At 42.8% G+C, this 18,360-nt stretch overlaps 1 protein-coding gene across 4 annotated transcripts in view; it reads left to right on the top strand.

Moving 5' to 3' along the window:
- The window catches only part of FAM217B (family with sequence similarity 217 member B), a 42,947-nt gene that overhangs the window by 5,144 nt on the left and 19,443 nt on the right, over positions 1–18,360 (top strand). For 3 of the 4 annotated variants that reach the window (XM_075277027.1, XM_075277026.1, XM_075277028.1), the window contains exon 2: positions 2,632–2,694. The exons of the other annotated variant lie outside the window; for it this stretch is intronic. In XM_075277027.1, the coding sequence (XP_075133128.1) occupies positions 2,632–2,694 (63 nt within the window). The remainder of the gene's footprint in view (positions 1–2,631; positions 2,695–18,360) is intronic. 4 annotated transcript variants of the gene reach the window in all.

Raw genomic sequence — 18,360 nt, 5'->3', positions numbered from 1 at the left:
ACTGGAGAGCTGACCTTGGGCATAACACAGCATCGGACACTGAAATAGCATATCTGGGTAAATTTCGGTTATCATTTTGCATTATCCACTACACTTTTCTTGTAATGATAAAGTCTATGGAGAAAATATCTAAAATTTCAGGAACTGGCTGACAACAGAGAGCAGTGGAAGTAGTTCTTAAAGGGGCTCTATCAGCAAAATCATGCTGCTAGAGCCCCACATATGCGTGCATAGCCTTTAAAAAGGCTATTCAGGCACCGTAAAAGTTATATTAATCTACCTCCCCGTTTTAAAATAATAACCTAAAAAAGAATGTGCTCTACTTACCGAACGTGCACGCTGGGCGGGCATTCAGGGTGTGTCTTCATCTTCTTCCACGCCTCTTCTTCCTCCGATGTCCTCCGGTCCCGTCTTCCTCCAGCGCTCGCGAACGGACAGTGATAGCCTCGGCGCATGCGCAGTAGCTGTAGTAGAAGCCGCGTGCTACTGCGCATGCACCCAGGCCGTTTTTTATATCAGTGTCCGCGAGCGCCGGAGGAGGACGGGATCGGAGGACATCGGAGGAAGAAGAGGCGTGGAAGAAGATGAAGACACACCCTGAATGCCCGCCCAGGGTGCACGATCCGTAAGTAGAGCACATTCTTTTTTAGGTTATTATTTTAAAACGAGGGGGTAGTTTAATATAACATTTACGGTGCCTGAATATTCACGCATATGTGGGGCTCTATCAGCATGATTTTGCTGATAGAGCCCCTTTAAAATCTAAATACAGCACTGAGAGATAGATTCCACACACCCAAATGCCTTCACCAACTGTGAAGCCAGATGGACTTGTGCCAGTTTTAGGATCCCAAGTTATCACTAGAAAAACTGGTACAAGAAATAAACACTCCAGAAACTGAAGTCAAATCGGAATCCAAAATACCTTACAAGGCAGATCAGAACCAGGAGTGTAAATTAGGACTATATAGAGCAGTCCAACAGAAACTATCAGGATATGGAAGCCACACTAGCTTCTCAAATAGCAAGCACCTGGCTGAGGAAGAAGAGGGTTAAAATAAGCCTAGGAGAACTTTGAGCATTGCAGATTCTTGACAGGTTGGCACAGTAATCTTACATTAATAACAGTTAAACTGGGATCCTGACATTTCTTTTTGGAAACCATCTATTGGGTCAAAGTGTTCTTTATACCCCCTCGACAATTCTGTGAGCAGTGTAGTCTGTAAAATGGGGTCAGTTTTTTTGGTGGTTCCATTGTATACTTTAGGGGCTCTACAAGTGCGACATGGCACCCATAAACTATTCCAGAAAAAGCTGTCTTCTAAAAACCAAATAATCTTCTTTTCAGTATGAGCCCCACCTTGTACCCATACAGTAATTTATGAGTACATGTGGGGATTTACCGTGTTAAGGAGAAATTGTGTAACGAACTGTGGGGTGCATTTTCTCCTTTAACACCTTGTGAAAATGAAAACTTTGGGGCTAAATAGGGGCTATTGCAAAAAAAAAAAGGATTAAATGGCCAGTATCGCTTCTTCTCCTTGGCATGCTGCCGTTTGCCCAAACAGCAGTTTACATCCATATGTGGGGCATTTCCGTACTCTGGATATTTGCTAATAAATGTATTGTGAAATACATTTTCTCTTTTAGAGGCCAGGGCCCACATGGCGGAAACGCTGCAACAAAAACCACAGCATTTTACGGTCCCTGGACAGCCAATCATATTGATAAATACTTCTATACGAGGGGTGCCCCATATGTCGATCGCGATCTACCAGTCGATCGCAATGGACGTATGGGTCGATCGCGGATTGCAGCCAGGGTTCCCCGGTGTCTGCTCCCCGCTCTTAGGGATGGAGGGGGCCAGGGTGCTGCTTGTTCACAGCGCAGGCTGAGAGTCATCTCCGGACACATAATTTTACAGCTGACAGACTTCCATTTAAGGGGATTTTTGGGCAAAAACTGTTGTTGTTTTTTTTTTTTTTTTTTTTTTTAAAGGTCTGTTAGTGCTATTAATAGGTTAATAAGTGCACCCAAATACCTAATACTGGTGTAGACGCTACACAGGAAGCTGCGCAGACAAAAAACTTGATAGTCTTCAGTAGTTGATACCTTTTTAATGGCTAACTAATAATGATGACAGATTACAACGTTTCAGAACTCTAGGCTCCTTTCTCAGGTAAATTTAAAAACCATTTCTGAAGGATGCATATTTATGTAAAAAAGGACACATAGGGATAGAATTCTAGGAGGAAGACTATCAAGTTTTTTTTTGTTTTTCTTAATATTTCCTACCCACTGGCTAACATGGTACGAGAACAAACATTTTCCTTATGCAAACAAAAGCAGAGGATGCCAGCAGCAACCAGAAACCTTCAGAAATCACTCCAAACACTACTAAAGGTATATGGGTGTACTTATTAACCTTACTAGCACTATCAGACCTTTCTAAAAAAAAATAAAAAGATTTTCAGCCTGGAAAACCCCTTTAACTGTGCTCAGTTCCAGGCTGCTTTATTGCTATTGCCCTTGTTTCATTAATTTAATTTTTGTATAAATAAAAGAACATTATTATTTGGTATAAAAAAAATGTCCTGGTTTCTAAATTCTTTTTGTTTGTTTCTTTTGCAGGGAAGATGAAGCTTTGAAATTTAAATGCTGTAAAATTGACAGTGATACAGCCATGCTTGCAAGGTAGTTTTCCAGTATGCATGCTGTATTAAATTTCTAAAAACACTTTACACGTTTATTTTCCATCTTAAAATGGTCTATAAAAGACCTGCTGTGCCTATGTAAGAAAAAAAAAATACTTTGTAATTGTAATAGCATTGTTTTAAAGAGATCATATCACCCAGACACAATTTTTTCTAGGTACCACGTCGGAATAGCCTTAAGAAAAGCTATTTGTCTCTACCTTTCGTCGTCTTCTCAACACCACCGTTCGCCTACAATCCCGGTTCTTCTCAGTATGCAAATTAGAAGTTACAAGCCACCGCCGGAAGAAGAGGCTGAAGATGACGCTGCTGACGAAGATCGAGGCGGCGCTGGAGAGAGTTCTCTCACAGCATTAGGGACGCTCCGAGTGTTGCTTGAGCGCTGGGGCCCGCCCCCAGTGCTGCGAGAGAGCTAATTTGCATACCGAGAAGAACCGGGGTTGTAGGCGAACGTGGCACAGAGAAGACGACGAAAGGTAGGAGACAAATAGCCTTTCTTAAGGCTCTTCCAATGTGGAACCTAGAAAAAAAATTGTGTCTGGGTAATAGGATCCCTTTAATTTTAGTAGACTTTAAAGGGAGTTTACCACCTCCAACAAGCCTATTCAACTGTCACCACCATGGTACAGAACACATTACATTGATAAACAACAAAGTTTTTATAAATGTGGAGAAAAACCACCTTGAATTATCATGCAAATTGTGCGTTGAGGGCAGACCATCAGCTGTGAGAGCACTGGTTTTGCTGCTCAAGTAGGATGGGTAATCCTATAGCAGTGGGAGGATGAACTCTCACTGCACTGGGTGCTGCAGGCAGAAAATGGTAGCAAATGGTAACAAAACTATATTATCTATCAGGGGCCACTCAGTGGTTAGCACTGTAGCCTTGCAGCGCTGGGTCCTGGTGTTCAAATCCCGCCAAGGGCAAAAACCATCTGCAAGGAGTTTGTATGTTCTCCCCGTGTTTGCATGGATTTCCATCCCATATTCTAAAAAGACACACTGATAGGGGGAAAAAATGTACATTGTGAGCCCTATGTGGGCAGATTTGCAGGACAAATTGTTGTTCATAACGGTATTCTGTACAATGTACTAGGAAGCTGAAAAAAAAAAATTGAACTGGAGAAAGACTATATTTGTGCAACTTTCTTACTTTATTTTTACAAAGTTCACTATGCAGCCAAAATGACATATCACCTGAATTCTATGCTTCGGCATGATCTTGGGGATATATAGTTTTATTTATATTTTAACCTCTTAACAAAAATCTAAAACTCTGCTAAAATAAATTCTAAAAGTTGCCATATTCCGACACCCCAGATGTACTTTTTAGTTATACCATTTTATGGCATGTTTACTGCTATGAACACTTTTTATTGAAATTTTTACCAGAAGTGAAAAAATGGCAATTCAGCACTAATAACCAACTAACTTTTTTCTCCTGAAGACGACAATAACTCATATGTGCTGATACACTGATGTACAGGCACATGGTAGTGCTTGAAACAAAAGAGCACTATTTGGCTTTTGAAGGACAGCTTGTCCTGGAATAGCTTTTAGGTACCATGTCCCATTTGCAGAGCCCCTGAGGTGTCAAAATAGTGGAAATCCCTCAAAAGTGACCCTATTTTGGAAACTAAACCCCTCAAAGAATTTATCAAGGAGTATAGTGAATGACCTTACAGGTCTTTCACACAATTGGGCCATAAAAATGGAAAATTTTCTTATCTATAAAATGTAGCTTTAACCCAAAAGGTTTCATTTTTACAAGGGGTTAAAGGAGATTTGCACCCTGCAATTAGTTAAGCAATTTGCCTCAACTATGGAAATACCCCACATGTGGACATAAATATCTGTATTGGCAAACAGCAAGGAAGGAGAACCATTGAGCTTTTCAGAGGGCAGATTCTGCTGGGATTGGTTTCAGGCACCATGTACCATTGACAGAACCTCTGAGGTTCCAACACAGTGGAAAGCCCCAATAAGTTACCTCATTTTAGAAACTACACCCCTAAAGGAATTTATCAAGGGGTATAGTCAGCATTTTAAATTCACAGCGGTTTCACCAAATTTACTACCAATGGAATGTGAAAATTAAAAATACTTTTCCCCATTAAATTGTCAAATTAGACCAAAATTTCAAATTTTCACAAATGGTTAACCCCTTAGCGACCCTTGACGTAACTGTACGTCATGGGTCGCATGGGGATGTATGGAGCGAGCTCACACGCTGAGCTCGCTCCATACACGGCAGATGCCGGCTGTATAATACAGCCAGGACCTGCCAATAACAGCAGCGGTCGGTGCCCGAGCCGATCGCTCCTGTTAACCCTTTACACACTGCGATCAAACGTGACCGCAGTGTGTAAACGGCGCCGGCGGCATGGGCGCCGCCATGTTTCGCCGATCGCCGCCCTCCTGAACGTCACATGAGGGCGGTGATCGGTTGCTATGACAGCCGGAAGCCTATTGAAGGCTTCCAGGCTTGTCTCTGCATGAGATCTATTAGACGATGCCAGAGGCATCGTCTAATAGAAGTGCTGCGATTTTCCTATTCACTGCAATACTGTAGTATTGCAGTGAATAGTATGAGCGATCAGACCCCCTAGGTTTCAAGGTACCTAAGGGGTCTGATCATAAATGTAACAGAAGAAAAAAAAAAGTTTTTAAAAGTATTAAAAAAATAAAAAATATATAAAAGTTCAAATCACCCCCCTTTCCCTAGATTAGCTATAAAAGTAATTATAGAACATTAAACATAAACATATTAGGTATCCCTGCGCTCCAAAATGCCCGAACTATTAGAATATTAAAACATTTATCCTGTACTGCGAACGGCGTAGCGGCAAAAAAAATAAAAACAGCCAAAAAGCGTTTTTTTCAACACTTTGCCTCCTATAAAAAATTGAATAAAAAGTGATCAAACCATCAGATCTTTCCCCAAATGGTATCAATAGAAACGTCATCTTGTCCCGCATAAAAAGACACCACAACCAGCTCCATACATGGAAATATGAAAAAGTTACAGGTGTTAGAACATGATGACACAAATTTTTTTTTCTATTTTGCAAAGTTTATCATTTTTTTAAAAGTATCAAAACATTTCAAATACTATATAAATTTGGTATCACCGCGTTCGTACTGACACGTAGAACACAGGTAACATGTCATTTGTACCAAACAGTGAACGCTGTAAAAATTAAACCCATAAGAAAATGGCGCAAATGCATTTTTTCTCCAATTGCACCTCATTCTGAATTTTTTTCCAGCTTCCCAGTACATTGCACAGCATATTGAATGATGCCATTACAAAGTACAATTTGTCCCGCAAACAATAAGCCATCATGTGACTCTGTGAACTGAAAAATGAAAAAGTTATGGCTCTTGAAATGTGAGGAGGGAAAAACAAAAATGCGAAACCAAAAAATGGCCTGGTCCTTAAGGGGTTAAAGGAGAAAAAGCTCCCAAAAGCTTGTTAAACAATTTCTTCTAAACATAGTAATACCCTATATGTTACGTAAGCTGATGGCTGGTCAGGTAATGGAGGGGGTGTACATCTCACCCAGACTACTCAGGTAGGCGAGATGAGAAAACTGCAGGAATGTTTGTTCTCAGCAGACAACTTTCGTCTGCTGAGCATTTTGGTAAATGCTCAGTACTGGGCTGGATTTTTAGGAATGACAGGTAGGATTGGTAGTGGGACGTGTCATTCCACCCCCCTCCAGTCCACTCTTTTCAGAGAGTCTCCTCGTCAAGGAGGCTTAAGAAGTCAGCTCCAGCAGTAGACTGTGGGCAGAGCTTGGCTGGATAGCTGACACAGTGGTCATATTTTTGGAGCTGTGTCCTGAACGATTTTACTGGCTTTTGATTTCTGTTATTCTAGGTGAGGTAACCTATTCAGTGTTTAGTTAGAGCCTAGCCAGGCAGGTATTTATTTTTGTGTTGTTTCCTTTTGTTGCTGCACTACCTTTTTGAGTGAAAATAAACTCTACCTTTGTTTTGGACTAAAGAATCTGGACTTTTGTGTCTATGCCACCCCACCTAGCAACCCCAGACCCTGACAGTTATCATAAATTGCTGTATGGGTATATGGCAGAGCTTGGAACAGAAAGCACTATTTGACTTTTAGAGGGCAAATTTTGCTGGAATAGTTTTTGGGTGCCATGTCTTGTTTGCAGAGTCACTAAAGTACCAGTTCAATGGAAACCCTAAAACTTAACCCCAATTTTGTAAACTACATCCGTCAAGGAATTTATCAAGGACTGTACTGACCATTTTGATCCAACAGCTGTATCATAGATTTATTAACATTGGACAGTGAAAATGAAACATTTTTTTGCAATAAAATGTTACTTTAGTCACAAATTTTAAATTTTTACAAGGGGTTAAAGGAGAAATTGTATTCCAAAATTTGTTACGCAGTTTCTCCTGACTACTCAAATATCCCACATGTGGAGGAACACTGCTGTATTGGCACATGAACAACCTACATGATTATACCAAAATAATTTTAAACTCAAACAAATAATACATAACATAATAAGAATCAGAATATTTTATTAAACAACATTATTAGTAGAGATGAGCGAACAGTGTTCTATCGAACTCATGTTCGATCGGATATTAGGCTGTTCGGCATGTTCGAATCGAATCGAACACCGCGTGGTAAAGTGCGCCATTACTCGATTCCCCTCCCACCTTCCCTGGCGCCTTTTTTGCTCCAATAACAGCGCAGGGTAGGTGGGACAGGAACTACGACACCGGTGACGTTGAAAAAAGTAGGCAAAACCCATTGGCTGCCGAAAACATGTGACCTCTAATTTAAAAGAACAGCGCCGCCCAGCTTCGCGTCATTCTGAGCTTGCAATTCACCGAGGACGGAGGTTTCCGTCCAGTTAGCTAGGGGTTAGATTCTGGGTAGGCAGGGACAGGCTAGGATAGGAAGGAGAAGACAACCAACAGCTCTTATAAGAGCTAAATTCCAGGGAGAAGCTTGTCAGTGTAACGTGGCACTGACGGGCTCAATCGCCGCAACCCAGCTTTCCCAGGATCCTGAATGGAATACACTGTCAGTGTATTCCCGTATACCCGATATATACCCCCGATACCCGTTCCAACGGTGTGCCCCCCCACCTTCACCCCAGAAATACCCTGCAAGTCCCCTAGCAATAGAATTGGGGCTATATACACCCACTATTTTTGCTACTGCCATATAGTGCCATTGTCTCACTGGGAATTCAAAGAATATATTGGGCTTACATATAACTTCAATTCCAGGGAGAAGCTTGTCAGTGTAACGTGGCACTGACGGGCTCAATCGCCGCAACCCAGCTTTCCCAGGATCCTGAATGGAACACACTGACAGTGTATTCCCGTATACCCCATATATACACCCCAAATCCCCGTTCCAACGGTGTGCCCCCCCACCTTCACCTCAGAAATACCCTGCAAGTCCCCTAGCAATAGAATTGGGGCTATATACACCCACAATTTTTGCTACTGGTATACAGTGCCATTGTCTCACTGGGAATTCAAAGAATATATGGGGGTTATGTGCACCCACAATTTTTAATACTGCTATACAGTGCCATTGTCTGACTGGGAATTCAAAGAATATATGGGGGTTATGTGCACCCACAATTTTTAATACTGGTATATAGTGCCATTGTCTGACTGGGAATTCAAAGAATATATGGGGGTTACGTGCACCCACAATTTTTAATACTGCTATACAGTGCCATTGTCTGACTGGGAATTCAAAGAATATATGGGGGTTATGTGCACCCACAATTTTTACTACTGGTATACAGTGCCATTGTCTGACTGGGAATTCAAAGAATATATTGGGGTGACGTGCACCCACAATTTTTGCTACTGCTATACAGTTCCATTGTCTCACTGGGAATTCAAAGAATATATGGGGGTTATGTGCACCCACAATTTTTAATACTGGTATACAGTGCCATTGTCTGACTGGGAATTCAAAGAATATATGGGGGTTATGTGCACCCACAATTTTTAATACTGGTATACAGTGCCATTGTCTGACTGGGAATTCAAAGAATATATGGGGGTTATGTGCACCCACAATTTTTAATACTGGTATACAGTGCCATTGTCTGACTGGGAAGTCAAAGAATATATGGGGGTTACGTGCACCCACAATTTTTAATACTGCTATACAGTGCCATTGTCTGACTGGGAATTCAAAGAATATATGGGGGTTACGTGCACCCACAATTTTTAATACTGGTATACAGTGCCATTGTCTGACTGGCAATTCAAAGAATATATGGGGGTTATGTGCACCCACAATTTTTAATACTGGTATACAGTGCCATTGTCTGACTGGGAATTCAAAGAATATATGGGGGTTATGTGCACCCACAATTTTTAATACTGGTATACAGTGCCATTGTCTGACTGGGAATTCAAAGAATATATGGGGGTTATGTGCACCCACAATTTTTACTACTGGTATACAGTGCCATTGTCTAACTGGGAATTCAAAGAATATATTGGGGTGACGTGCACCCACAATTTTTGCTACTGCTATACAGTTCCATTGTCTCACTGGGAATTCAAAGAATATATGGGGGTTATGTGCACCCACAATTTTTAATACTGGTATACAGTGCCATTGTCTGACTGGGAATTCAAAGAATATATGGGGGTTATGTGCACCCACAATTTTTAATACTGGTATACAGTGCCATTGTCTGACTGGGAATTCAAAGAATATATGGGGGTTATGTGCACCCACAATTTTTACTACTGGTATACAGTGCCATTGTCTAACTGGGAATTCAAAGAATATATTGGGGTGACGTGCACCCACAATTTTTGCTACTGCTATACAGTTCCATTGTCTCACTGGGAATTCAAAGAATATATGGGGGTTATGTGCACCCACAATTTTTAATACTGGTATACAGTGCCATTGTCTGACTGGGAATTCAAAGAATATATGGGGGTTATGTGCACCCACAATTTTTACTACTGGTATACAGTGCCATTGTCTGACTGGGAATTCAAAGAATATATGGGGGTTATGTGCACCCACAATTTTTAATACTGGTATACAGTGCCATTGTCTGACTGGGAATTCAAAGAATATATGGGGGTTACGTGCACCCACAATTTTTAATACTGCTATACAGTGCCATTGTCTGACTGGGAATTCAAAGAATATATGGGGGTTACGTGCACCCACAATTTTTAATACTGGTATACAGTGCCATTGTCTGACTGGGAATTCAAAGAATATATGGGGGTTACGTGCACCCACAATTTTTAATACTGGTATACAGTGCCATTGTCTGACTGGGAATTCAAAGAATATATGGGGGTTACGTGCACCCACAATTTTTAATACTGGTATACAGTGCCATTGTCTGACTGGGAATTCAAAGAATATATGGGGGTTATGTGCACCCACAATTTTTACTACTGGTATACAGTGCCATTGTCTAACTGGGAATTCAAAGAATATATTGGGGTGACGTGCACCCACAATTTTTGCTACTGCTATACAGTTCCATTGTCTGACTGGGAATTCAAAGAATATATGGGGGTTATGTGCACCCACAATTTTTACTACTGGTATACAGTGCCATTGTCTAACTGGGAATTCAAAGAATATATTGGGGTGACGTGCACCCACAATTTTTGCTACTGCTATACAGTTCCATTGTCTCACTGGGAATTCAAAGAATATATGGGGGTTATGTGCACCCACAATTTTTAATACTGGTATACAGTGCCATTGTCTGACTGGGAATTCAAAGAATATATGGGGGTTATGTGCACCCACAATTTTTAATACTGGTATACAGTGCCATTGTCTGACTGGGAATTCAAAGAATATATGGGGGTTATGTGCACCCACAATTTTTAATACTGGTATACAGTGCCATTGTCTGACTGGGAATTCAAAGAATATATGGGGGTTACGTGCACCCACAATTTTTAATACTGCTATACAGTGCCATTGTCTGACTGGGAATTCAAAGAATATATGGGGGTTACGTGCACCCACAATTTTTAATACTGGTATACAGTGCCATTGTCTGACTGGCAATTCAAAGAATATATGGGGGTTATGTGCACCCACAATTTTTAATACTGGTATACAGTGCCATTGTCTGACTGGGAATTCAAAGAATATATGGGGGTTATGTGCACCCACAATTTTTAATACTGGTATACAGTGCCATTGTCTGACTGGGAATTCAAAGAATATATGGGGGTTATGTGCACCCACAATTTTTACTACTGGTATACAGTGCCATTGTCTAACTGGGAATTCAAAGAATATATTGGGGTGACGTGCACCCACAATTTTTGCTACTGCTATACAGTTCCATTGTCTCACTGGGAATTCAAAGAATATATGGGGGTTATGTGCACCCACAATTTTTAATACTGGTATACAGTGCCATTGTCTGACTGGGAATTCAAAGAATATATGGGGGTTATGTGCACCCACAATTTTTACTACTGGTATACAGTGCCATTGTCTAACTGGGAATTCAAAGAATATATTGGGGTGACGTGCACCCACAATTTTTAATACTGGTATACAGTGCCATTGTCTGACTGGGAATTCAAAGAATATATGGGGGTTATGTGCACCCACAATTTTTACTACTGGTATACAGTGCCATTGTCTAACTGGGAATTCAAAGAATATATTGGGGTGACGTGCACCCACAATTTTTGCTACTGCTATACAGTTCCATTGTCTCACTGGGAATTCAAAGAATATATGGGGGTTATGTGCACCCACAATTTTTAATACTGGTATACAGTGCCATTGTCTGACTGGGAATTCAAAGAATATATGGGGGTTATGTGCACCCACAATTTTTACTACTGGTATACAGTGCCATTGTCTGACTGGGAATTCAAAGAATATATGGGGGTTATGTGCACCCACAATTTTTAATACTGGTATACAGTGCCATTGTCTGACTGGGAATTCAAAGAATATATGGGGGTTACGTGCACCCACAATTTTTAATACTGCTATACAGTGCCATTGTCTGACTGGGAATTCAAAGAATATATGGGGGTTACGTGCACCCACAATTTTTAATACTGGTATACAGTGCCATTGTCTGACTGGGAATTCAAAGAATATATGGGGGTTACGTGCACCCACAATTTTTAATACTGGTATACAGTGCCATTGTCTGACTGGGAATTCAAAGAATATATGGGGGTTACGTGCACCCACAATTTTTAATACTGGTATACAGTGCCATTGTCTGACTGGGAATTCAAAGAATATATGGGGGTTATGTGCACCCACAATTTTTACTACTGGTATACAGTGCCATTGTCTAACTGGGAATTCAAAGAATATATTGGGGTGACGTGCACCCACAATTTTTGCTACTGCTATACAGTTCCATTGTCTGACTGGGAATTCAAAGAATATATGGGGGTTATGTGCACCCACAATTTTTACTACTGGTATACAGTGCCATTGTCTAACTGGGAATTCAAAGAATATATTGGGGTGACGTGCACCCACAATTTTTGCTACTGCTATACAGTTCCATTGTCTCACTGGGAATTCAAAGAATATATGGGGGTTATGTGCACCCACAATTTTTAATACTGGTATACAGTGCCATTGTCTGACTGGGAATTCAAAGAATATATGGGGGTTATGTGCACCCACAATTTTTAATACTGGTATACAGTGCCATTGTCTGACTGGGAATTCAAAGAATATATGGGGGTTATGTGCACCCACAATTTTTAATACTGGTATACAGTGCCATTGTCTGACTGGGAATTCAAAGAATATATGGGGGTTACGTGCACCCACAATTTTTAATACTGCTATACAGTGCCATTGTCTGACTGGGAATTCAAAGAATATATGGGGGTTACGTGCACCCACAATTTTTAATACTGGTATACAGTGCCATTGTCTGACTGGCAATTCAAAGAATATATGGGGGTTATGTGCACCCACAATTTTTAATACTGGTATACAGTGCCATTGTCTGACTGGGAATTCAAAGAATATATGGGGGTTATGTGCACCCACAATTTTTAATACTGGTATACAGTGCCATTGTCTGACTGGGAATTCAAAGAATATATGGGGGTTATGTGCACCCACAATTTTTACTACTGGTATACAGTGCCATTGTCTAACTGGGAATTCAAAGAATATATTGGGGTGACGTGCACCCACAATTTTTGCTACTGCTATACAGTTCCATTGTCTCACTGGGAATTCAAAGAATATATGGGGGTTATGTGCACCCACAATTTTTAATACTGGTATACAGTGCCATTGTCTGACTGGGAATTCAAAGAATATATGGGGGTTATGTGCACCCACAATTTTTACTACTGGTATACAGTGCCATTGTCTAACTGGGAATTCAAAGAATATATTGGGGTGACGTGCACCCACAATTTTTGCTACTGCTATACAGTTCCATTGTCTGACTGGGAATTCAAAGAATATATGGGGGTTATGTGCACCCACAATTTTTACTACTGGTATACAGTGCCATTGTCTGACTGGGAATTCAAAGAATATATGGGGGTTATGTGCACCCACAATTTTTAATACTGGTATACAGTGCCATTGTCTGACTGGGAATTCAAAGAATATATGGGGGTTACGTGCACCCACAATTTTTAATACTGCTATACAGTGCCATTGTCTGACTGGGAATTCAAAGAATATATGGGGGTTATGTGCACCCACAATTTTTACTACTGGTATACAGTGCCATTGTCTAACTGGGAATTCAAAGAATATATTGGGGTGACGTGCACCCACAATTTTTGCTACTGCTATACAGTTCCATTGTCTGACTGGGAATTCAAAGAATATATGGGGGTTATGTGCACCCACAATTTTTACTACTGGTATACAGTGCCATTGTCTGACTGGGAATTCAAAGAATATATGGGGGTTATGTGCACCCACAATTTTTAATACTGGTATACAGTGCCATTGTCTGACTGGGAATTCAAAGAATATATGGGGGTTACGTGCACCCACATTTTTTAATACTGCTATACAGTGCCATTGTCTGACTGGGAATTCAAAGAATATATGGGGGTTACGTGCACCCACAATTTTTAATACTGGTATACAGTGCCATTGTCTGACTGGGAATTCAAAGAATATATGGGGGTTATGTGCACCCACAATTTTTAATACTGGTATACAGTGCCATTGTCTGACTGGGAATTCAAAGAATATATGGGGGTTATGTGCACCCACAATTTTTAATACTGGTATATAGTGCCATTGTCTGACTGGGAATTCAAAGAATATATGGGGGTTACGTGCACCCACAATTTTTAATACTGCTATACAGTGCCATTGTCTGAGTGGGAATTCAAAGAATATATGGGGGTTATGTGCACCCACAATTTTTAATACTGGTATATAGTGCCATTGTCTGACTGGGAATTCAAAGAATATATGGGGGTTATGTGCACCCACAATTTTTAATACTGGTATACAGTGCCATTGTCTCACTGGGAATTCCACAAATAATTTGGGGATTCATTCACCCTACATCTCAGGCTCTTGCCATATTCACCCAGGTTGTCAGTGCTGCACCAGCTCGTTCCCAGACAGCTCGGCCCGAAAAACGCGTTACCTATATAGAGGATTTGGACAATGAAGACAACATGTTCTAAATCTAATGTCTGCACCTTCTCCAGAATTAAAATAAAGGCAGCGTTTAACTTTCAAATAGCACTGCACAAAGGAAGAGCTTATCAGCTTGTCTCATGACATGCTACTGAAAAGTTTCATTTGTGTATCTTAATGTAAATATAGTTGTATAAGCTTTTTGGGTTTTAGGCACTGCCAAGTTATTTATTACCACCCACTCCCTTATAATGATGATGACGCCAAAGTCACTGTGGGTGTTCAGAGCTCACAGCTTTGGGTGACATTTGTCTTGCTCTCTGTCGGTACCAGCTGTCTTTTTGGATACCGTAAAGTTATGTTGACTTTATTAACAGCTATAGAAGCTTTAGCCAGGTTGTGACGGTGTGTAACCCTAACAACACTAAGTGGGATACACATTAATAGTCAGTCTATGTACGCTAAACGTATCACTGAAGTAATTTTTTTTCCCTCTCCCCTAATATAAGAAAGGAACAGACATTAGACCTAGACCGGGGTTCGAGGCTTGAAAAAATCCAGTATTATTTGTTCTTCATGATGTGAAATATGTGTTGAAAAGCAACCCAAGATGAAGTCAGCCATGTGTGCCAGTGTGTTACTTGGCATGCCTTTGCTGGCCCCAACTGTAAGGGTCACTCTCCATTTCCTCCATTTTCCACTCCCCTTCACACCATTTGTGGTGAAGCAATGGGATGCACTGAAGTGCACCCTCTAGCCTCGTGTGGGATAGGGACATCAGATGCCACTCCAACCCCCTCGTCTTCCTCCGCCAGCCAACGGTGCGAAGATGAGAGGAGTGTGCTCTGAATGTTTTCTGCCTAGCAGAGGCTAGTTCTCACTTACGAAAATGGCCCCACTTTGACCTGTATATCAGGCACAATGGTGTAGGTTTCAAAGAAACATGGCACCAACAAGTTGGAAAACGTGGGCCATGCGTGGACCGTGTTTGAGTCTGGCAAGCTCCAGATCTGCTACCAGGTTCCAGCCATTATCACAGGCGCAAAAATGCCAGGCCCCAGGTGTAGCAGGGAAAAAAAAATGCCATCTCAGCCAGGATGGCATCCCTGACCTCGGAGGCACTGTGCTGTCTGTCCCCCAAGCTGATCAGTTTCAGCACGGCCTACTGACATCTCCCCATGCCAGTGTTACAGTGTTTTCCGCTAGTAGCTGGGGTGGAGGTTGCAGCTTCGTAGGGTTTCAGTCTACTCCTGCCATGAATTTTGGCCTGGGAGAGGAGATAGGCCACCCCAGTTTGCACCCGGGGAACAGACTCCACCACATTCACCCTGCCTGTCATTAAAGATAAGCACTGCAGCATCCCTGACCACAGGCGCTTGTCCATGTGTCGGTGGTCAAGTGGACCTTGCAGCAAAGCGCAGAGCTCTGGGCCCGACTGATGTTATGGGACACATGCAGGCGCAAGGCAGAGACAGCACACCAAGAGAAGTAGTAACGGCTAGGCCCAGCATAGGGAGGTGCCCCAGCTGCCATCTGCTGACGGAAGGCCTGGGTCTCCAGAAGCATAAACAAACACCAACATCTCCAGGGCCAGCAGTTTATCGATGAGGCTGTTACAGGCTTGGGCATGGGGGTGGGTTGTATTGTACTTCTGCCTGCAATGAAAAGCTTGGGAAATGTGGAGTGGCTGGGAAGAGGCGCATGATGGTGCAGGCCAAAAGGGCGCATGAGGGTGAACTCCCCAATGTGTCAGAGATAGGTGTGTAGGTGTCCTTGCATCATATACTTGCACCATATTTGGCTTTGGAAGTTAATTTTGTGCCAAAAAGTGGTTAAGACAGCGATCCCTCAGCTACTCCCGTTACACTGTCTATTGAAGTTACCATCTGTGGAAGTGGACCACCATTTCTAAGATCCCAAAGGAAGCAGGCAAGAGATGTGCAGTTCAGAAAAAAAGATGAGAAAATAAGTTTAGGCTGTAGAGCACAGAGGGATCGGAGAGGACAGAGCTGGTGTCGGCCAGGTATTCCCACAACATGCGCCTATACTTGTCCCTCCTGGTGACACTAGGCCCCTGAGTGGCAGTAATTTGTCCAGGGGGGCCATTAACGTGTTCCAGACCTAGGAATAAGTCTTCCAACAGGGTAGAGTTTTGCATGCCTTTGCTTCTACCCACTGTTTTTGCTGCTTAGCTTCCCTCCACATCTACTCTGCTTTCACCCCTAAACATCACCCCAGTTTATGCCTTTGCTTCTACCCAGGTTTTTTGTTGATTTAGCTTCCCTCTACATCTACACTGCTTTAGCCCCTAGACATCACCCCTGTCCATGTGGGGTCGGTGGCCTCGTCATCCACCAACTCCTCTTCCAATTGCGCACTGCCCCCTTACTGCAAACCGCACATGACCACAGCTTGCCTTGATGGCAACTGTGTCTCATGATCCCCACTTAGGTCCAGACAAGTCGGTGGCGGGTCCAAAACCCCAAAATTGGAAGGAAATGGCAGATGCTGCAGTATTTCTAACACCTGTTCCTGGTGCTCGGGCCTGGTCTGTGTTGTACCCTGCACCCTGCTTAACGCATCTGCCATATCCGAAGTTGTGCTGAGCGCATGCTAATGTTTCGTGTCCAGTGCAATGGATGGGATGGGATTTCACATAAGTCTGCCACCCATGGCCACTCATGGTTGAGCAACTGAGGGAGTTGACTTTGACGAACCCGAGGGTTTTGGAGTTGGAACTACATCAAAGGTCTGTGCTGCTCACACACTCTGCTCAACACATGATATGTTTAGTGCCAGCAGTGTGGAGACGTCGCACAACAGCCGTTGTTCCAGCAGGTACAGGCGTTGTAGGAGTGCATAGAGGCTAGCAGCGGCAACTATACACTTTAAAAACTATCCGCACAAGCGCCACACTTTCACCAGTAGCTCAGGAACATTGGGGTACCTTTTTCAAAAGATTAGCAGCAATGAGTTAAAAACGTGGCCCAGGCATGGAATATGTTGCAGGCTGCCAAGCTACAGAGCCAATCCCAGGTTACGGCCATTATCACACATGACAACATGCCTGGGCCCAGGTGCAGTGGCAAAAACCACATTGCCGTCTCATCGAGGATGGCATGACTCACTTTGTAGGCAGTGTGCTGTCTGGCCCCCAAGCTGATGAGCTTCAGCACGGCCCGCTGACGTCTCCCCACACCAGTGTTGCAGCGTTTCCAGCTCGTAGCTGGGGTCAATTTAACAGCGGAGGAGGGTGGTGTTTCAGCCCTCCTCCCAGGAATGTTGTGTGGGGAGACAAGTCAGGCCACCACATTTTGCGACCCGGTCCACGCCTCAACTACATTCAACCACTGTGCCCAAATTGAAAGGTAGCGTCCCTGTCCGCATGCACTTGTCCATTCGTAACTGGTCACATGGAACTTTAGGGCTAAGCGCTGAATTTAGGGACCGCCTCATGTTTGGGGGAAAGTGCTGGTGTGGACGGCACAGTGCGGTGGCGCAGTAGACACTCTGCCCAAAAAGGGCAGAGTGTCCCCCAGCCGGGATTCCAACATCTCCTGGGCCAGATTTCTTGAGATGAGGCCGTTGAAGCCTTGGGCATGTGGGTGGGTTGCGCTGTACTTTAGCATGAAATGAAAGGCTTGGGAGATGGGGAGTTGATGGGAAGAGGCGCATGATGGCGCGGGCAAAAGGAGAAATGGCAGGAAAAGGTGAGGATAAGGGTGAACTCCCCAAAGTGTCAGAGGCAGATGTGGAGGTGTCCTGGCTCCTGGTCTGGACTGCAGCGCCAGCCCTGTCAACAGTGGAAGAGGCAGTGGCCGCCAGGCCAAACGACGATTATCCTGCGCTTGCTCTCACCCACTGAGCCCAGGGCTTGCCTTCCAAATGATGGCACCCGCAAGAGGTGGTGAGATTCCTCTCCGCAGATCTCCAAACCATCTTGGACTTGCAAATTGCACTAAATTTGTCATGTAACTGACATGTATATGATGAGTCTATCCATTG

Source organism: Leptodactylus fuscus, chromosome 6, assembly GCF_031893055.1.
Source record: "Leptodactylus fuscus isolate aLepFus1 chromosome 6, aLepFus1.hap2, whole genome shotgun sequence".
In the NCBI taxonomy this organism is placed as follows: Eukaryota; Metazoa; Chordata; class Amphibia; order Anura; family Leptodactylidae; genus Leptodactylus; species Leptodactylus fuscus.
This window is presented reverse-complemented; position numbering and strand designations above follow the sequence as displayed.